Source organism: Aythya marila, assembly GCF_965140915.1.
Source record: "Aythya marila genome assembly, chromosome: 3".
NCBI lineage: Eukaryota > Metazoa > Chordata > Aves > Anseriformes > Anatidae > Aythya > Aythya marila.
Genome location: NC_139044.1, coordinates 31682918 through 31705496, shown reverse-complemented (window position 1 = coordinate 31705496; position 22579 = coordinate 31682918). Strand labels below are relative to the sequence as shown.

Sequence of the window (22579 nt, the reverse complement as noted above, 5' to 3'; positions counted from 1 at the left end):
GGTTTGCATTTTGAAAGAATGTCACTTAAATTATGTTCTTTGTTTTAGATTACAGATGTTGGATCACTTTGCTGAATGTGTCAAGCAGGCTAAAGGTGTTCGACAGCAAGCTGTGCAGCTTAATATCTTTACTGCTGTTCTTAGTGCCTTGAAGGTAAAACCTGTGAACTTGTAGTAGATACGAAAATTCAGCAGTTTAGTTTGTAGACTTGTGTTCTGTACAAAAGGCTGTTAGAAGAACATTGCTGAAGTTAATACTTAAACTTTTGGAAACAAAACCCAGACCTTGCAAATTCCCTCCCTCTCTCCCCTCCCCTCTTTTCAGATGTTCTTTGTTTTAGCTCGTCTGCATGTATGAGTACAAAGAATAGATGAGATTCATGTCTGTATAGTATTGTCTTTATCTTCTTTTTCACCACTCTAATTTTCTTTGCACTGTACTTAGGGATTTAAATACTTTGTCATACATACTCAAAAAAAAAAAACACCCCTCATATCTTTGCAGATGAGTATTGTGCAGGTGAGGCTCACGGAAACACAAAGATAAACTTGGGTCTCCATTTTAGATGTCTGAACTATTTATTCTTTAGACTCCTTAATATAATATAGAATTTTAAATGCTTATGCTCAAGTCCCACTGACTTCATTACAATTATTTGTGCTCTATCTGTGCTTGGAAATCTATCCTCATGCTATGAAGTCAGGAATCTAGACAGTAAGTGAGAGAAATACTTGGTTTCAGTGACTTGTATTACCTCGAGGCTCTGTGGAACAGTGTCTCAGTGTAAGATTTTCTTTCTACTTGTCAAATTTATTAAGGTATTTCAAGATTTTTTTCTGATGTTCTGTATGGATTTCCAATTCATGAGTCTGTCAGATTTTCCCCCATTATGTCATCATCCTTCAGCTTCAGGGCAACTGTGTCCTGTGCACTGAGGAAGCTGTCCTTATGGAAGTGTTAGACTGTAATTAAAGATTGGATGGGTTTCTTCTTGTCTGACCTTTGCCATCCAAACAATGACTGCCTATCTTCAGCTGCTTTTTAATGGGTCTCTGATCCCCACTTGATGGGGAGAGAGGACTGTCTATGGAGAGTGAATTGTCCCACTTCTTTTAGGATGCAATGACACACTCTTCTCCCTTGACTATAAGATAATTACCCAGGCTTTTTAGCCTAGGTGTCTCATGCTTTAGATAGTGAATGGCTCCCTCTTCAGTTTGGTTCCTAGCTTTCAATTAAGGCACCTCAGCCCTGATGTACAGCTGAAGGGCATACTGCTGTGTTTTAACTCAGCAGGCAGCTAAGCACCATGCAGCCACCTGCTCACTCTCTGTCCCTCCCCACCAGTGGGACTGGGGAGAGAATCGGACTGGGGGTGTGGAGAAGTAAAAACTGTTAGGTTGAGATAGTTTAATAGGATGGAAAATGAGGGGAAAATAATATTAATGATAAAAGAATACACAAAGCAATTGTAAATCAAAACACAGCACCATAGCAGTTATTAGGAAGAAAATTAACTCTATCCCAGCTGAAACCAGGACACAAGCCCATTTATGTATGTGATCTGGAGCATTTTAATTAGAGTATTCTGGGAACTGGACTGCAAAATCCTGGCAGACTTGGGCAAAACACATTTTCGTATGAACCTTTAGTTGGATAAAGTTTTTATAGTAGCAGCAAAAGTCAGTTTCCCCCCCCCCCCTCAAAAGCTGCCTGTGAAATGTCAAGTCTTTATGTAGAACTTAGTAGAGTTTTTGAAAAGAAAGTTGTCACAGATCTCACACTGGCAAAGGCTTCTCTTCCTTGCTTTGTCCTTAGAAATATGAGCCATGCTGAAACATGAGACAAGTTGAAAGCTATTTTCTGAGAAAGGAGCTTGGGATTTCCCATGCCATGCCAAAAGGCCAAAGAACTGTCAAAAGTTTAAGAGCTGAAATGAGGATTTCAGAACAGAAAATGAGAATCTATGGTAGAGCCATCAGCTTCTTCCTCTATAACACATGCAGTGCTTCACATGTATTTGATTATTTTTCCCAAAGTAAAGACTTCTTTAAAGTTATAATGGAAGGTAGTGTGTTATTAAAGGAATATGGAAACCGGAGAACCTGCAGAAACAGTGTTTAGTGTTATTGCTCTGTAACACACTTATATAGCATACAATATACAATTTCAAATATATAAATGTTAAGAAAAAATGTTCTCATGTACTTAAAATCTATTTGATTCTTGAAGAAATGCAACTTAGCTGTGTTTTTTCTGTCTGATAAAGAGATATTACAGTTAAATTTAAAGCACCCCCCCTTCTTTTCTTATCTTTTCCTTTGGTTATCCTGTGTCAAGCCAGCTGCTAGTTAAGATTCAGTAGCATTGAGGTGTGTGTGTGTAACGCTATAATGAATTTGATAACAAAGACTGGTGTAATGCATCTTCTGTATGTGAAATAGGTAGAGTGCTGGCAAAGCTAAGACTGTGTTTTTGAGTTTTAAATATGTAATTTTTAACTGAAGATCTTACAGTAGTGTTGCTCTTTCCTTCCTCCCCTGATTTGGAATGTTTGATATTTTTTTTAATTGTTCATGTAGGGTTTAGCTGAGAACAAAAGCACATTAGGACCAGAAGAAGTTCGCAAATCTGCTCTGACGCTGGTGATGGGTGCCCTTGATAATCCGAATCCTATTCTGAGATGTGCAGCAGGAGAAGCTCTTGGCAGAATGGCTCAAGTGGTTGGAGAAGCCACTTTCATTGCTAGAATGGCTCAGTACAGCTTTGATAAGTAAGTTGGCTTTGATTCATAAAGGGAAATAAAATATAGTTTGGAAAATTCTTCTATGAAATAGCATTTTTTTTTTTTTTTTTTTTTACTCTTTCTCTCCATGCTTTATTATAAAGATTATATAGGTTTAAGAAATCTTGAAACAGTCTTCAAATTTGGATTTATTTCGTGTGATTCTTCCAGGAATAAAAGTTTATTTGTTACATTACTTGGAATGCAAAATGATACAAATGAAGGGTTTTTCATGAGTTACTTGTAAGGTAACTAAACTGCTTCAGGTAGATAAACTCAGCTTACACTAAGTACGCCTGTAGCATGAATTGTATGATAGAAAGATGTTTTGATGAAATAGAACCACTAACATATCAATTTAACTTACCTACTGGCCCATTTGTTTTTTCTATATTCTGTCATTAACTCTCAGCTCTTTAGAAGGATACCTGGTACATATACCAAGACAACACATTTCCCAATTTCAGCTTAAATTTTAGACATCAGCCAGTCTGTGGATCTGAATGCTCCTACCTCAGGGCTGCAGCATGTCTTTTGGCTGGCCATGCTACATGAATATAGTCTCCTACCTCTGAGTAATTCAATTTTTCTCCATTATTTCATCTTGTAATGAAGTATATCATCTTCATGGTTGTTCCTTGAATTTCCGCTACTGGGACTCTTCCCTTGGTTTCTTATGCAGGACTCAAGTTAACAATGGTTGCCAGTCTGTTGACACTGCCAAACCATTTTTCCATGTATGGCATTTGCATTTACTTTCTTGCTGCTGCTGCTGCTGTTGTTGTTTACTAATGGCTATGAGCGTGCTTCTCTGACATGTATAGACAACCAGGAGAAAAAAATCTTTTTTCTAGCTAGGATATCCTTCTTCTATCTCTTTTTTTTTTTTTTTTTTTTTTTTCTGATGAGGGTTTTAATTATAGTTGACATGTATGTGACATGCATTCTGAGCAGAAGAATTGTGGAAAACACACAGCGAGTCACTATTTCATGCAGCTAGGTCATTCAGAATGCTATTCGTGTTTTAAGTTCATTAATAAAAATACTACTACAAAAGCTATTGGAAAAATCTCAGAATGCAGCTATAGAAAAAGGCAGCTGTATTAAGCTGTCTGCAGTGGAAGATGAAGCTGTGGATTCCATCATAATTTCTGTGTATGTTTTGTCATTTTTTTTGTTCTTGATTTCTTTTCACTGCAGTGGCCTAGCAATGACTCTTATGATTACTAAATCAGTCTACTGTGAAACATTGGTAAACACTAGGCTCTTTTCCTATATTCTTATACTTCTAAAACACTTGCTCATCTAAAATGTCAAGTTACGATCATGAAGAAAGAAAATCACTAAAATGTATTTTTTTTATTGACATGCTTTATATGTATTCCAGTTTAATAGCAGCATAGGTTATGTATATTGGTTTTGCTTTTCTGGTTAAGGCTTCTTACAGTCGTGTAACACGGACAGCAAAATTCTGTTAGAAGCAGTCGTTTGCACAGTTATGGTACTTGAAGAGTTTTTGTAATAAATCTAGTGAATTACATGACATGTTTTTATTTAAATGTTTACAGGTTAAAATCTGCTCGAGATGTTGTATCAAGAACGGGACATTCTTTGGCTCTGGGTTGCCTCCATCGATATGTTGGTGGAATAGGTTCTGGGCAGCATCTGAAAACTAGCGTCAGTATTCTCTTGGCTTTGGCACAAGATGGAACTTCTCCTGAAGTCCAGGTAAAAAACACAATTACCACAGAATTGTTTTTAAATGTTCAGGATTAGAATTCAAAGTTAATTCTGACAGAACATTCCTCTTGACAATGTGGAGTTGAATGGTAGAAGGAAAAATGCTGCATCTTTCTTTACTGCAGCAATGAAATCTATCAAAGCATTAGAATTACCAAAGAAGGGGAAAAGAGGAAATCCTTTTTGAGTAAAAGCCACGTCTTGTCTGTAATTATTGTTCTTCAAAAATCATGCTGTAATTCTACCATAGAACAGTTAACTTCCAGCCATTCTTTTTTCAACTTAACTCAAGGAAATGATTGTAAGTGACTGCTGTGCTTTAGCAGCAGGAAATTGAATGCCATCCTTGATTAGGGGTACCTTATACCCACAGATTGAGAAGGTGAAGCCTCCAGTAACTACGTGAAGACATAAATCCATGTTCATCTTGGTTTAAATTATGAATTTGATAGAACAAAAAATAGTGGTTTTTGTTTGTTTGTATTGCCCTCAGGGCAATAAGAAAATAACCTATGCTTTTGCAGCTTGTTGTTTGGGAAAACAAGACTAGCTTTGTTTGGAGATGGATGTTAAACAAACAAACAAAACAACAACAACAACAACAAAAAACACAACACTAAATGCAATTTAAAGTCACTTTTAAATTTCCTAAGTTTATTCACAGTAAGTCAAAGTTCAGTTTGCATATATAACCTAGCTTTATGTGTGAGCAAATAATTTTAAAGCATGTACTTGCTAATCATTCATCTTTAAACTGGAAGGAGTTACTGCTTTATGAAAAACTTGAATTATAAAGGGCAAGGATTTAGAAGCCAGGTGGAATTTGTATGCCTATCTTATTTTCTACTAAGAGTATGATAACAGGCAACTGTGAAAAGCTAAGCTTTTACATCTCATCTGCAATGTAGGTATGCAGGAGCTGTATGTGAACATGAGCAGTGGAAATTCACAAAAATGAGAATGTACATACAGCTGTAATGTACTACATACGTGCTTAGGACTGTTAAAATAGCTTCATGTGATTGCTAGTGTTAATGGGTTTTGGGTTGCATCAGAGAGGACCAAAACTGAGCAATTTTAAGGGAAATTTTCTAGCTGATTCTTAAGAATCTAGCTTTGTAACTGTAATACTCTCTTAACATAATGTCTCTTCAGAGCAATTGCATCGCATTTAAATGAAGAAAGTTCTGAAATGTGATCACTTAATAGGATCTTTTGGAGAGATATCTCTTGCTTTCAGGTCTGTCAGAGACGCTGATGTCACATGAAACTTTAGTGACCAAAAATTCTTTTTCTTGCTTGGACATTTGCAGTAAATTATTTTGTAATTTACTTATAACTGAATAGGTTGATTTTTTTTTTTTTTTTTTTTTCCTATCCCATAGTACACTGGCTGTATGTTTAAAGTGCTGCTTTCTTCTGCACCACCTAAAAAGAAAATTCATTGGAAAATGCATGAGAATTTTTCAGCTAGTCATGGAAATCAGTTTCTACTTATAATATCACAGGCCCTACCAGCTAAGGACTTTGTCAGCTAATTGTCTGCTTTGGAATTTGGAATCTGCATCCAGTTCTACATCAGAAATGACTGCCTTTTTCCCATGTTAAAGGGTCACTTTTCTTCCCCAACCTCCCCTCCCTCCCTCCACTTTTTTAAAGTGGATGTGTTGTTTGTGTTTCTATTTGTCTTTCTCAAAGTGCTTGACCATTTCTTGCTCAAATACTTTGTCATCTTCGTTATCCACAAAAATGCTGGCAGCCAAACAGCACGCTAGAAATATCTCAACTCCCACTTGATTGCTTGAGTTTTTTTGGACATCTGAAACACTTCTGGAGTAAGAGAAGCTAACTAGACATGTAAACAGGGTTGTGCAGAGCTAGGTTCAATCTACATACATACTCGTTTTCTAAATGTATTACTCAAAATATTCTTCCTTTTTTTGTTTTCGTAGACCTGGTCTCTCCATTCACTTGCCTTGATAGTAGATTCTAGTGGACCGATGTACCGTGGATATGTGGAGCCAACGCTTTCTCTAGTTCTTACTCTGCTCTTAACTGTTCCACCATCACATACAGAAGTACATCAGTGCTTAGGCCGATGTCTTGGGGCTATAATAACTACTGTTGGGCCTGAGCTGCAAGGTTAGTGTTAATTTGAAGAGGAAGGGAAATTAACTTGTATAAAGCCAATGCATCGTGTCCTTAAATGGAAGATAATCAGTTTTTGTTTATTGTGGTTGTGGGTAGTAGGGGAAGGCTTTGACAAATCCAGGGTCCTGGAAGGAACCTCAAGTCTGTTTTATGTCTACTGGTGGTTCCTTTATTTTTTTCCCTTCACACCTCAGTTTGAGATTTATATAAAGAAGTTACAGTGATGTATGGTGTTCTGGTTAATGACAAACGTGCATGGTAAGTAAAAGATGAAAAACACCCTTGCTGTGTGTATGTTTTATGTAGGGCAAGATTTTTCCTTTGCTTCTTCAACATAGTGGTAGTTTTATTTTTGACTGATGGCAAGCGCTTAAGTTTGACATCATTGATAATGTGAACAATAACTCATTTCCACTTATTCTTGTTATTCTATCACAGTACTTTACCACAGAGAATAAGATCTTGCCGTGCCAGTACACTGTATCCCAAGTTATGTGGCTCAGATAACATGGATCGTTAACTTTCACCTAGTGGGATTTTTTAGGAATGTGTATAGGCTGGTTTTTACGTCAGTGTTATAGAGTCAGGCAGTAGTACAATTTTAATTCTAAATAATTGGGCTTACAATTCTACTTTGGAAATGTCTCTAGATGACTTAATTTAACTTGATATCTGCTTGCTGTATAATAAGATCTTGATTTGAAGTGTCATGAACTTTATTAATAAAGATACTTACGTGGAATATCTTCTGCAAGTTACATTTTGCCGTAATTCAGTGTTGTGTTTTTTTTTTTTTTTAAATGTCATGCTGGTTAATTCTTAAGATATGGAATGGAATTATTTTTCAGATTAAGTTCTGTTCTTTCAAATGTGTGTCCTGTTAGAACAGCTTGACTCATCTGATGGAGCTAACAAAAATTACCTGCAGATACATATGCTAGCTTACACATTGTCTGATATTTTAGGAAATGGCTCTGTGTATGAAATGTTGTCCATATATATGGCCACATATAGAAGATGTTCAGAATTGAAATGCGAATAACTTTGCTAGTTTCATGTCCTGGGAAGATATTCTTAAAATATTTCCAGTTGAAGATCATTGATCCAAAATTTCATTTGGACAGAGTATTGTTTAACCTATTATTTCAACAGAGAAATTGAAACACACTCATGATTCTTTCAAGTAGTGTGGACGCTATTTTGCAGTAGGAATTCAGAAAATTTGCATGTTAATTTTGTGAACTTTTATGCATTAAAATATGTTTAAAGGTTTAAAATCTACAGCTGTCATAGCAAGATTTTTCTATGTTAAGGATATCATATTATTATTATTAGGTAATGGAGCTACAATTTCAACAATCCGTTCGTCCTGTTTGGTGGGATGTGCGATCACACAAGACCATTCAGACTCGCTTGTTCAGGCAGCGGCCATATCCTGCCTTCAGCAGCTACATATGTTTGCACCACGGCACGTCAACCTGTCCAGTCTGGTTCCAAGTCTTTGTGTGAGTACAAAATGCATCCCTTCTGTTCCTCAAAGTTTTGTGTACGTGCCTAGTAGAGAGGGCACAGGAGAAGCACTTTGCAAGATGCCAAGGATACCCATATATAACAAGCAAGCCACATTTGCAAAACATTGGAATGCAATAAAGGGACATCTGTCCCCAAGTTATTTTAGAAGCTTTTCAGAATGCTGCCCAAATTAAAGTCATAGGGCTGGATTCACTTTTACACTAGGTAGCACAAGGTAGCAAGCATTTTTAGAAAATCACTTGTTACAAAGATGCTGAAATGCCCTGTTCCTTCCAACTGACTGCAGGCACAAATGGAAGAAGGTGAGCTTGGAAAAGGTGGGAGATTCTGGATTGTTTTTTTAACTGCTATTAGTATAGCAGGTGCTGACACTCAAATTCTTGTATTGCTATTGTGATTAACATTGCTCCCCCCATTAGTGTTCTGTCAGCAAATCCTGGCTTAAGCCAGGAAATGAGGCAGTGGCTAGAAACCAAAACATACAGAATACTACTATAAGAGGAAAGGTGGTGTGTGTGCTTTCATTTGTTTCTTTATTGCTATTGTTTATTTACTTCTTAATTGTTTTAGGAGGGTTTAGCAGTCCAATACTAAGAAGTTTGAAAAATACTCCCTGAAGTTGGTTGGGTGTTTTACAAAGTTGATTGTATTGTTCACTGTGGAGCTAGTGGTTCTGTGTCATGTGAAAGAATAGAATCCTTCTTATGTCAGCACTGGAACTGTTTCTTAGTCTCCCTTCCAGACTTCCCCTAGGGTATCCTCTCATTGTTACATGGTTCAGCCCCCACCTGTACTCTGGAACACTACTGTGCAGTGTGTTCCCAGAGTCTGTCAATTGTCCTTGCACAAAATTTTGCATGACAGATATGCGATATATCCATAAGTAGCTAGGCCCTTCTGTATAAATACCATGCACAATCTGACATTCTCTCTAGCCAGTTACTCTGTAAGTACTAGTGGGTAATATTTCAGAAAGTGAAGTTAATGTAGGTATGACAAGTGGTGTTTTGAAAACATTTCCCGAGCTTTTCTGCTGTTCTTTACATGTTCCTTAATGAATGGTCCTTTTGTTAAACAAAAGCTATTTTGCTTCTGTTTTTCCAATCCCTTACTTTCAAGTCTTACGCAGTTTGATAAATTTTACTATGAATTGTCTTGTGCGTTTCATTTTACTGTAAACTTAGATATGTAGCCAAAGTCTGCATTGCCCTGCCCTATTAAAGTTTTCATAACTTTCCAACTTGCTTTTTTGTATGGAGTTAATGCCAGATACCAAAATTAAACTACAGAGCTGCACAATCTAGTTTCCTTTCTGCTTTCCTGCATTGGCATCATAAACACACAGTTGTTTGTTTTGCAACTGAAAACAGGGAAAGCTCTTTCCATTAATTAAATGCTGTAAATGTTCTGTGTTTTATTTCTGAAATCTTGTACAGAAATCTTGTAAGACTGAAATCTTGTACATGTATATTCACGCACAGAATAAAGATGTACTGTTAAAGAGCTTTATAAACTACACAGCCCTTTCATTTAGGGTTGTAATTTCCATCCACATAATAACCTAATACTGAGAAAGCAAATGTGTATTCAGTTTATTAAAACAATTTCCTCAGGGTAAATAAAGAATTAGTTTCTTAAAGAGCCCTCTTCATCTCTTCCACTGTGGAAAAACATACAGTTCTCTGTGTAACTACTCTCTGTGCTACTACCTCTCAAGAAAATAGGTACCATGCACAATTCTTCAATAAGAAAAAAATACTTGCTTGTACTTGAGATGATTTCAAAGAATTGGAAGCCTGGTATTTGTTAGCAACAAAACCTGAAGCTGTCTTCTTGACAGGCATGTATAAAAAAATTACGCTATAAATCCTGGTACAAGCTTGAAATGGAAATTTTTATGGTAGCTGTGTGGTGCAGCTGGTGGTGCCTTTTTTTTTTATTAAAAAAAAAAAAAAAGTGATCCATAGCACAATGTGATGGGGAATAGTATTCTAGAGTATAACAGATTGGAAAGTATAATTAGTCTAAAATCATAGTGGCACAGTGTCAATACTTACGCTTTTAACAGATAACACCTGTCAATTCTGTATATGTCAGCTTTATTTTCAGATTTGTGCATTATAGAAAGTGCTTACTTGTGAACTTTAAAGACCTTGTAAAGAGTTTGGTACCCAGCAGCTCACACGGGGGCATATAATTGTAAAGTAGAATACTGTTAGTCCTTAGCAGCACTTATTTATGGGTATGGAGATGCAGCAGTTCACTCACCTGTAATGGTTCTGATTTAGGTTCACTTGTGCAGCTCCCACTTGCTCCTTCGCCGTGCTGCAGTTGCATGTTTACGACAGCTTGCTCAGAGGGAAGCAGCAGAAGTATGTGAATATGCCATGAGCTTAGCAAAAAATGCTGGAGACAAAGAAAATAGCGGCATCAGTAAGTACTTCGTTCATGAGGGCCTTTTGTGACAGCTGAGTACGTGTATTCATGCATGCATGTGGTTTGCCTTCAGGACAAAAAAAAATCACCACACTCTAAAACCATCTCTGCCAGCTCTAATAACTTCTCTCCCCACCCCTGCCTACTGTAATTCAAGTTGATTTAATTTCACCTGTAATTAAACTTTTTGTGAAGTTCAGACTTAAACTTTTCTGCCCTATTAAGAATGGCAATCAGGTAGGGAATACATTGTATATACAATGGAAACATTTTCTCCAGTGCTTTAGGTCTTGCTCTTTTGAAAGTTGACTTCATTTGATGTTTTTTGATTGAGATACCTCGTGTTATTTTCTCTTAGCAGCACATCTACTAACTTGTGGACTTTGCAGGTTGGTTCAATTCTTGCATGCATCACTTCATTCTGAAAATAGGATGTTCAACAGTGTTGATCAGCAATGTCTTCTTCCTATGAATATAGAACTGTGGGGTTACGTAGTATTAAATCCCACCAGTTAAGTTTGTCTCTAGAAAGACTTTTCAGAGTCAATAACATTAGGAGTTCTTAAAAAACTGATGGGCGTGTACCTTGAAGAGATGCACATTTGTGTTTTTTGTTTCTTTTTGAAAGTAATCCTATAAGCTGTTACATGCCTTACAAAAAAAAAAAAAAAAAAACCTATAGTAAAGTCTTTTTAAAGCTAATTCAGAAGAAATTAAGTAACACCATAATGTATTATTGCCTGAACTATATGTGCATGAGTGCATAATGCCCGATTCTCAGTAGTTATTCCAAATTTTAAAACTCAGTTACTGATTTCAGGAAAGATTTCTCATTCTCATTTTGCAGATATTAATCCTTTTGCACCAGGAGCTGGTTCTCGACGAGATGGTCATTCCCGGCATCAGGGGGTTAATATAACAGAGACAGGCCTCGAAGGTGTCCTTTTTGGTATGTTGGATCGGGAGACTGATCGCAAGTTGTGCTCGGACATCCACGATACTCTGGGACATATGCTTTCATCGCTGGCAGTAGAAAACCTTTCTCACTGGCTAATGCTCTGTAAGGATGTCCTTGCAGCTTCCAGTGGTAAGTGTTCTGTACTATTCACATAAAAACTGATATTGCTTTAGTATTAGCATCTTCTGGAAGTATTTGTTTGGAACTTGTCCTTTCTAATTATAAAGACGTGTTATAGCTTATGTTGTATATAGAATTTTGAGTATTATGCATTAAAAGCACTTAAAAAGAGGAAATCATTAATGTTATATTTTTAAAAAGTATGTTTTCTTTTAAGATTAGAAAATTAGCCACCTTCAAGTAGGATTTCCAGTGGAGAAGCAGAGTGATTATTGCCCTGACATTTCAGTGTCTTAGAAAAAGCAGAAACATGCTTTTTAGCCTTTGTACGTCAGGGCCATACAGAAGGAACAGTGCTGTACGTGTTCTGAGCTTTTCTGTATGAGGCTTTGAGGTACTGATGTGAAGATGGGTTACCATGGTGATGAAACTTCTTTGCTTGTTGCTCAGCTTTGCAGAGTTGTTTGCAAAGACCTTGTCCTCTGAGACCTTATTCCTGTTTTTTGGTTTGTAGGATGGTTGTGACGCAGATTCTGCTCATTTTCCTTGCATTTATGCTTGTTTATTGGCATATTGTGAGTTCATCCAAAAGCTCTTTCTAAATGTTGCCAGCTTTACGATTACTGATGAGTAATGCTACCAATGATTTCTTTATGCAATGTAGTTACCGTGCATCTACCCAGAAAGACCTCACTTCATGTGTTTAAGCTTGGGCTGTTCTTTACTTATTTTATGTGGGATAAGTTTTTAAAGTTTTGTATGTGGTTGTCTGATCTCCTCACTATTTTTTATTTTTTTTTTAGTCCATGAAATGATCTTTGGGAGATATTTAAATGCATTTCTCTCAGTTGTGCTTAAATAAGCAAGGAACATCATTTTGTACTCTTTCATACCACTAACTGGCACGTGAACAAAGTCTAGTTTGCTTTTTAAGCAGAGATTTACAAATCAGCCACATATGTTTTCCTGGATGCTTTCTGAAAACACTCCTGTTGTGATTTGGCTGTATCCATGTTTGATTTGCCATAGCGCCTCTCTATTGAATTACTTGGCTCTTCAGCTGCCTAAATTCAGACTTTCTAAGAAACATGCTTTAGTTGGAGAAGGCTACTTTTGCAATAACTTCTCATTCTCTAATTACTGCAGAAAAAAAATTGTCAGTATTTTGGCATTTTGCTGATTTAGACCTTGTTATTGAGATTTTATGTTCTCACATCTGAATAGCCAAAGTGTATAAGCATGTTTGATGAGTTTTTGTCCCTTTTTTATTTTTAATGTGATCCCTGAAGCAATTTTATTGTCTGAAATGAAGTCTCACAGCCATGCTTACAGAAAATTTCCTGAATGTTAAGCACTCTTGATTGCTATCAATTGCCCACTTGGCTGTATATCTTGCCTGTGGTGTGAACTTTGTAGATTTGTTTCAGTTTAATATTCACTCTAGGTTTTACTTGAAAGAGGAGTGGAATAGTTAAAAGTTGAGGTTTTTCTTTGAATTGGAGCACGGTGGTCCACTTACCCTGTTCCCTGACAGCTTAATAGGTTAATTTTCAAAGCTGAGAAGTTCAGATATAGGATTCAGCTATAACTGGTATCTATGGGAATTAGAGGTGAAAAACTTTACTGATATTCCTATGCCTTTCTGCATTTTTTGAATGTTGCAGTATCAACTGGAGAATTATTGTGTTTTGAATCTGAGCCTAAGGAAAGGCTTGGACATGTCCTTAGTCAGTCATCTTCTGTAGTTTGACACAGCAGGATTTTTATTTTAATTGTTCTCTGTTGTAGACATGAGCACTGCAGCTCCCTTGGGAGGAGGAAAGGATGAGGAATCAGAGAAGAAGGATGAGATGGATGATGATACCATGTTTACGACTCTGGGTGAAGAGGATAAAACCAAGCCATCTGTAGCACCTCGCTGGGCAACACGTGTATTCGCAGCTGACTGTCTGTGCCGAGTGATCATGCTGTGTGAGAATGCCAACAAGGCGCACTTTGACCTGGCGCTGGCTCGTTCAGCCAGACTTAAAAACCCAAAAAGTAATTATTGAATGTGTTTGGTTTGTTTCTCTTTTTATTTTTGACACCTCTTTACAGCTAAAGATTACACGACCAAGATAAAAACAGAAGCAGCTAAAAAGTGAACTTCCTTTTATTCAAACAGTTAAAAACTAAGGAAAAGACAAAAACTGTAACCATTATAGTTACCGTACCATGAACAGAGTGATGTTTGGAGGATGTAACTTCTGACATCTGATTGATGTGCTTGGAGGAGGAGGAGACAAAAAAAAAAAAAAAGGGGGGGGGGGAAATGTGAACAGTTTTCACCAGTTTCAAATAGAAGCAGTAAACTTCTAGCTAACTATATACGGGGGATAGTATCTCTGGGTTTAACCTAATGACAGCAATGAACTAGAATTCAGAGGTTATATTAGCATCTCCACAGCAAAGGGATGCTAGGAAAGAATTAAAAAAGAAGAGAGGAGTTCAGGTAACATTGCTGTAGTACTGGCTGCAGGGTGAGAGATGTGGGAAGAACATGGACCCAGCTGCTTTGTAAAGCTCATTCTTTTGGTATCCATGAAAGTGATGAATATTAAAGCTCAGGATTTGAAGATACTTTTATGACTTGGAGGATCGTAATTGAGAGGTCAGAGATGACATAGTTGTTTTGTGAAAAATGTATTTCAAACTGGTAGTGGGAGGTTTCTGTCTTTCAGTCATCCGTGTGTAGTGGTTCTGGTGCATAGTGATTGCTTTCACCCATGTGGCACAGTGTTTGTGTGCATGTAGACAGAGTATCATATATATAAGCATCCTTGAATAAGTAGGGCTTGTGGATTTTAGCACCTATGTTGCTAAGGGCATCTGTTCCAAATGGATATTTATTAGGTAGTTGCTTTTGTTGCTTTGATGCATTCTGGTTCCAGCACTATGCATTGGTTTTGAGAGAATCTTGTTTCTGATTTTTTTTTAGAGACTGGGGTCGCTGTTTGAAGAGTGAAAGGGAAGAGCTTTGGGAAAGTCTATTTTTGAAACAATATTGCATTGTAGAGGCAAATCGTAATATAGCTGCTTTTGTTTTTTTTAAAGGATCCTGAAAAGGATTGCATAAAACAATCATAAGAATTAACATCTCCAAAATTATTAACAGTGAACTTGATGTGTTTGGTATCCTTATAAAAAGAAAAATTTAAATATCTCTATCCTCAAATTCAACTTCCAAAATATTTAAAATTTACTAATATATCTGTGATGGTCTGAACAAATAATGACAGTCTTTACCACTTGGTACTTTTTTTTAAAACAATTTTCAGTCTTTACTGACATGCCTTGGAAAACTTCAGCTAAAAATATGTATTTTTTTCTACATTGAGTTGTGAAAGCATTTAGAGCTTTCGTCTTCCTGATTTTTTTTTTATCACCCTGGATAGTATGGTTTTAAAAAATATATTTTCAAATTGGTTTTATACCATCTGGTAATCTCAAATTTAGAGTAAGGAAAGAAATAAAATGAATAAAAAAAGAGAAGAATCATTTGAGAACTTTACTGAGTTATGTATTCTTTTCTGTGTATTGTCTGATGCTGACTTGGGGCCTTGGGTGTTGCTTTTGGGAGCAGAAATAGAAGGGCTTAGTTTTTAGGTGTTTAAACATGACTAGGTTTTCTTTTATCAGCAGGGGTCACTATAAGCATAGGACTCAGGAATTGCCTGAAAGATTTTCTGTAAATATTGGGCGGGGGGGGATATTGCAGAAGTTAGCTTTACTAAATGATGTTCTAATCTCTTTTATGGTTCTCAGATACATTTGAAATATTCAATACGTTGGTTTTTTTTATATCTCATATTCTACTTTTTTTTCAAATTTGTGCTTAATTTTTAAGGTCGTCTTAAGAATGAATTTGTACGTCAGTGAGAAAAATGTTTCAAGTATCTGTCACCTCAGCTATGTTTTAAGTTAATAAAATGGTCTTTTTGTTCTGTTCTGTTTTAAGATGACTTCTTAGTACTCCATCTCTCTGACCTTATTCGAATGGCGTTCATGGCTGCAACTGATCACAGCAACCAGTTACGAATGGCGGGTCTTCAAGCCCTTGAAGACATTATCAAGAAATTTGCATCAGTTCCTGAGCCAGAGTTTCCAGGCCATGTGATACTGGAGCAATACCAGGCTAATGTGAGACCTCCTTTATAACTTCATGAAACTGTATATTTATGCCAATATGCGAGTATTAGCTCTGAGAACATTTTGTAACTTCAAAAGACCAGTGAAGAGATTTTTTGTTTGAAAATGTACTGAAGAGACTGCTTTATTTACCTCTTAAAATTTGTGTATCTCTTCCTATTTATTCCAATTTATTAGCTGACAAAATTAAAAAATCAGTAGCTATTGATTTCTGAAAGCGAAATATTACAAATCAGACTTATTTTTTTTTTTGCCAAGAGTGACATTTCATTTGTAGAATTAAGAATCTGAAAGTAACACTGATTCAATTCCAGGTTGAACTTAGTAAATCTGTTTTTTTGGGAAGTAATAAGTACATTTCTGTTTAAACAAAAATGACAAAAGTATAGGAATAGGAGATAGACAGTTGAAGGTTTATTAGAAATATATAAGCCACATAAAATTAATCTTTCACCTGAGGCTTGATTGCAATAATGAGTACAGCTTAAGGCTGGTGTAGTAGGAGGGGAGGGTTTTTTCTTTGTTTACCTTCTTACTGGTTTGCGTTTCTAGTCAGTTTTGCTAGTTCTTGTTTAATTCAATAGATCTCAGCCTTGCTGACGATCGCATATGTGATTTGTTCCACTGACTTCAGTGTTTACATTTATCATAGGATAAATGCTTTCAAGATCAAGTTTTCACTTGGTCAGGTTCCCTACTTGGGAGCAACAGGGGGATCTTTCCCACACTAATAAGTATGAGAGAAATTTATAAAACGTTGAAGCATCAATTTACAATGAAAGAAGATATTTTAACACATTTGAATTTTATTTATTTTCCTCTTGGTCACTTTACTATTCTTACAAGCAGGTGAGGATATTAATGGGGCTCTATTGTGTACAAAGAATATCGTATTATGGAACTTGTCTTTTTTTTCTCTTTAAATAACTGCTTTCACTGCACTGTAGTGTTTTTTTTGCTAGCAATATTCACAATGTGATTGACTTTCTGTTGCTTTGGAAACAACAGTGCTTGAAGTTGACTGTTCCTTCAGCCTTACAGGAACATTTATGTTTACTTTTTATTTTACAGAGCCAGAATTAGGTATATTTAGTCTACAAGTCTTGTCTTCCTTGGAACATACAGTTAGCTTTTTCTGATACATGTTGATCAGTCTGTAAAATCTTTGAATACATGTGGTTTCCAGACTGCCTTCTAACTTAAGAGTCTGGTACAGTGCACTGGTCCATAGAAGAATCTGCACAGAAGTGACAAAATACTTCTTTCAGTTCTTACACAGAAACATCGATGATGAGAAGGGACACTTAATATAAGGAGGGCAATATGGGCTCTCCAATTCTGTTACATATTGCAAATATATTAAAAGAGAAGATGAAGAGTAGTTGTGATAAGGGCCATTTCTCCCTGCCTATTGGAGTGACTTGACTAGCTCTGGAATAGCTCTGGAATCACTCATAGGATTGCACATATTTCATCTAATCTTGTCAGGTTTTGCTGTCCTGTATGTTCTGTGCCCACTAACTTTCTCTTCTCTGCCACCGGTCCCTGCCTTTTTCCCAACTCAAGTTATCTCATCTGTCTTCCTCTGATTCTGCTGCTATGTTTTCAGGATCTTCACAAATAGTTTTTAACAAAAGGCATTCTTTTTTTTTCTTGTCTTTTTCTCCTTCCTTCTTTGTTGCTGTAACCATTGCTTCTGTCTCTTTGACTTGGTCCATTTTGTTTCAGAAAAACACTGTCTTAGACGAAAAACAAGGCAGTTGTTCTATTTGTCATCTTGAAAACGTAATACAAGCCAGTAATAAATGCTTGATTTCATTTTATTATTCTGTTGGACCTTAAAAAGTTTGTGTTCTGGAGTCTTAACATAAATTGCACTTACAGTGATTTCATATGTAAAAGGATACTCATTAACAGAAAAAAGATAATGCTACATATTTGACAAAGATAGTAGGGGCTTAAAAAGACAATGCTTAAGCAAGGGAAAATGTTTCTTCATTGTAATTTAAAGAATACTATTGCAAATGTTTGCTAGATAACAAGGATAAGCTTGGGGTCTTTGGCAATCTTGCCTTGCTTGTTTAGTGTATGTGCCTGAATTTTAAACAAGGTTAGATGAAGAATGTTATGTTGTTACTGTTTTTAACTGGATTTTTTTTCCTCTTGTGAACAGGTTGGAGCTGCTCTGAGGCCAGCATTTTCCCAAGATACACCGTCTGATATAACTGCGAAGGCCTGCCAGGTACCGGAAAAGATTGTATAAGCTAAACTGAATACATTTAATACATTTAAACAGAAGATGGGTATGAGTTTTCTGCTCTTTGGAAGAGGGATGCAGAAGAGAAATAGTAGTAAATAGCTGGAAAAATTCATAAACCTAAGCAGTGAAGTTGTTGCAGGAATGCAGAAGTCTTTTTGGGAGCTACATCAGAAAATATTTAGTCTTTCTGAAACTAGTTGTGTCTCCGTGTCAGCTCTGCATTTGTTACTAATTACTAAATAAATAAATACATAAATAAAAACAAATAAAAGAAACACAAAACACTAGAAAAAAAGAAAAAGCCCCTTGCTTAATGAGACCAATGATAATGTATTCATTCAGATGCCTTTCTGTCTGATCAAACATATTGACTGATGATGATTTACCTTTAAACACTAAACTTTTATTCAGATTGACTGTTTTAGATTTCAGAAGCTCTGAGCATTCTTATTATAGTAACAACCTCTCAGCAAAAATTCAAAGAGAGATTTTGTCTGTGTTTGTATTTTTCTTGCCTATGATCTTGTGCTACTGTGATTTAAAATGGTTGTCAGCAGTAGAGCTGTAATTGTGTGTGTTGTGTGGTTTGCAGCAGCTAAACTACTGTAGTTTAAAGCAGCAGTTTAATTAGCTGTGCAAACAATGGCTTTCATGCAATAATTCTATGTATGTGAGATTTATGCTTGGTCCTGCAGCACTGTTATTTTAGTTGTTGTTTTATACTCCTACCAGTTTTGCTGGCAATTAAGCATGGATCAAATGTGGCATATCTTGATACTTATACATAGGAATGAACATGTTCATCTTACCTTGTGGAAAGGTTTTGTTCATTTAAAGCTAGATGCAAGAACATGTAAGAGTCCTTAACTTGTCAAAATCTTCCTTAATTCAGTCAGTTTCTAATTGATGTGTGTACTTAAAGGATCAAATGGGTTGGTGATTAAATTTGGATATTTAACACTCTCTCTGGAATGATATAGCTAGAGATGAGCTGTACTGAGTGAGCTTGTTCATATTATAGTTCTATGTTATTACTGAAGTAGCTGTTGACTTGCCCAGCAGCAGGAGTGAAGCTGCTTCTAGTCCTGCTGTGAATGAATTACAGATTTGTGACAGACTTTCAGCAGCTCTGTTCTGCATATATTCAGGACTGCTTTGTGTTTAAGTATGTCCATAGTTCCAAGCGTTTCCACAAAGGCTTTCAAGCAACTGGTTCTTTCAAAGCAAATCAAATAAATTGGAGATAGGACAAGACTGCCATTAAAAAAGAGCTTGTGAACTCTTTTTTGCTGTTTTTGTTTTTTGTTTTTTTTCTTTCTTTTCCACATTTTTGTAGAATCACCACCAGAATCAAAACAGCTCTTGTATAAAGAAAGAATTTGTCCTTTTTTTTTTTTTGTTATAAAAGCAGCTGCACCTGCAACAGAATTATTATATCTGGGCATGGCTATGTTTCAGAGGATGAATGCCAATGAACTAGACAGGAACGGATGATCTGTATGATAATTAAGATCTAATTACCTGTTTTAAGTCTGTTCAATTAAAAAAAATAATAATAAGAAAAGAGAAATAAAAACAAAAGTGGGGAGACACTCACATGTCTGGTATTGACTTTTCTAGAACGAGGCACTGTTCTTCCAATACCAAAGCCCAGTTTAAAGATTTTATTATTACTCGCTCCTAGGAATTTTCTTGAAGTTGTTAATGACCTTGAAAGCTGAAAGCTAGGATGGAGCCTTAATATGTAATTTTAGTTATAAGTTTTTAAAAACTGAATTTTTGCATTTTTAATGGATTTTTCTTTATGAATTGCTGTACAATGTTTTTTTCTTTTTTTTTTTTTTTTTACAATAAATCTGAAGACCCATTGCTTGAATGATTTGACCAGACAGTTGGAAAAGGATAAAAACCTATTTACAGAGGATTACAAACTATGTTAAGCATTTCCCATGAATACTGAGTTTCATTTTAATACAATACAGCCTTTCAGCCTTTTTAACAATTCAACTGAGCAATTCTGTTACCACAGGTGGTGAGAGGAAAAGAAGGAAAATATCACATTTTTAGATGTTCAACAGGAAGAGATTTGCTGATTTATTTAGTTGTTATTATCATTATTATTATTAGTTATAGATTTTTTTTTTCATTTATAAGGTTGTTGATTTACCTTGCTAACATAGGACAATTCTCAACTTTGTTATTTAGGTATGTAGCGCATGGATAGGAAGTGGGGTTGTTAGTGACCTGAATGATCTCCGCCGAGTTCACAATCTTCTTGTCTCTTCCCTGGATAAAGTGCAAGCAGGAAAGGGATCTTCTAGCCAGCTTTACCGGGAGAGTGCCACAACTATGGAAAAACTTGCAGTTCTGAAAGCGTGGGCTGAGGTAAGCATTTGCTATTAAATCTTTAAAAGTTTGAAAAGACTTCACCTCAGTAGTAGCATCGCATCCTACTGTCTGGTCAGCCAGTAAGCGTTGTATCTGCTGCCTTACCTTGTACCTGTATCTTCCTTACCTGCCACAGTTCCAGTCTTGGTATTTTTTCATCTCTGTATCTTTTTCCATTCCTTTTTCTGCAATTTCGTCTCTTCATATTTGTAGCGTTGCTTGATAGGTCTTTTGCTGTTTTAACTGAATTTCTTTGTATCAAAGTATGCTCTCATACCCTATCAGATTTTCATTTTGGTTCCATCATATTGCTCTTATTTTAAAAGTAAATTAATAAATAATGAGAATGTATTTTGGTAAAATATTGCATCTAATTAACTAGGAATTTATTTCAGTTCATTATAAATTAGAGGCTTAACGTAGGTGTTGCTGGGGAATGGTTGGAATACTTGAAATGTTAATCTACAAATGACAGTCAGCAATACTTATATTGCCTTGCTTCCTGAAATGTTACTTGAATGCTATAGAGCCTTATATCTAATTATATAAAAATAATTTGGGTTTCTTCTAATGTAGTACTTTAATGACTTCTTTATTTTTTTTTGAAATTACAAAGTAAAGTATCAACAGTTCAGCCATGAAATCATGTTAATCACCCCATACTGTTATTTTCAGCTTCGATGTGGAGCATCTGTTTTATGAGGACGGTTATTTCTTTTTTTTTTTTCTAATTAAAAAATGCATATTTTTACTGTATTTTTCTGATGCTTCTTCCTGTATTTGTTTGAAAATCCTTTTGTGTTCTCATAGCATCTCTCAAAGACAATCATATAAACTCTCTTGTATTCATGTACTACAGTAAAAATATGTATTTTTCTGATACCTAATCTGCTTCCAGAAAATGACAATTTATTCTAATTTATCTAGTAGTTTTTAATGTAGGGCAAAGAGAATGCCCTGTTTTAATGAAATCAATTATTTAAATCATTATGTTTGTGTTATGCTGACATGTTCTCCTTTTTTAGGAGAAAATTGTGTTGTCGTCAGAAAATATTACTTATGTCCCTAAATGTTATGTACTAGTAGAAATAAAGGCAAAAATCTCTCTCTTTATATTTTTTAAATATAATTATATTGCAAATCTTTTTCCAAGTCGTTTTCCAGGTAACTTTCATGGACTTCATAACAGCAGCAACAAATATAATAGTATTTGTGGCCCACAGGGGCTGAACTGTGACTCATCTGTGTATGGAATCTTTTACATGGGAAAGGTGGCTTCTTTTTTCAAATCTGTTTTTCTTCTAGGTGTACATTGTTGCTATGAAAATAAAGAAAGAAGCAGAGACCAAACCAAAATGTGTTTCAAAGAGCACAGAGGAGGATGAGGATGATTTTGGTACTGTAGACGAGCTGCCACCAGACAGTTTGATAACACTTGTACAACCCGAGTTGCCTGCACTTAGCCGGCTCTGGTTAGCTGCACTGAAAGATTACGCGCTTTTAACTTTACCTGCTGAATTTGCTACTCAGCTTCCACCAGATGGTAAATATAGAAATTTCATTTTCCTGTTGTTTTGAAGAACGGGATAAAACTGCTAGTGGAGATTTTCAAATTCTTCTTTAAATTGTTCGGCAGGCATGTTTTTCATCTCTTAAAATAATGCAAGTAATAAATTTCTGCTTTTGTGTAACAGCAATGTTGAAAGCTTGCGTGCTTTTTTCCTTCAATCTGCAATGAAAATATTTTTTATCTGACTCACAGAGATGATTGACGCCTTGTCTTTGTAGAAGTAATAATACTTCTACACCTCTAATACTTTGATATCAAGTGCAAAAAAGATGTCTACTGTAAGGAAACATAGTCCGTTCTTGAGAATGTTGTGGATATTGTCTTATAATATTTCATTGAGTTAAGAATGAATGTTCTGTATGAAAAATGCTGCAAGACCTGATGCCTTTGCCTGCCTCTTTTGCCTCTGCTTACTATTCTGTCATAGCCATTGCACTTTTTTATGAGAG

General features: G+C 35.8%; 1 protein-coding gene across 3 annotated transcripts in view; it reads left to right on the top strand.

Annotated features, from left to right (window-relative positions):
• The window catches only part of HEATR5B (HEAT repeat containing 5B), a 56760-nt gene that overhangs the window by 17025 nt on the left and 17156 nt on the right, over positions 1-22579 (top strand). For all 3 annotated transcript variants that reach the window (XM_082756419.1, XM_082756421.1, XM_082756420.1), the window contains exons 17-28: positions 49-154; positions 2584-2774; positions 4355-4514; positions 6479-6668; positions 8013-8182; positions 10499-10643; positions 11494-11733; positions 13513-13764; positions 15722-15903; positions 18086-18154; positions 20378-20557; positions 21866-22103. In XM_082756419.1, coding sequence (XP_082612545.1) covers positions 49-154; positions 2584-2774; positions 4355-4514; positions 6479-6668; positions 8013-8182; positions 10499-10643; positions 11494-11733; positions 13513-13764; positions 15722-15903; positions 18086-18154; positions 20378-20557; positions 21866-22103 — 2123 coding nt within the window. The remainder of the gene's footprint in view (positions 1-48; positions 155-2583; positions 2775-4354; positions 4515-6478; positions 6669-8012; positions 8183-10498; positions 10644-11493; positions 11734-13512; positions 13765-15721; positions 15904-18085; positions 18155-20377; positions 20558-21865; positions 22104-22579) is intronic.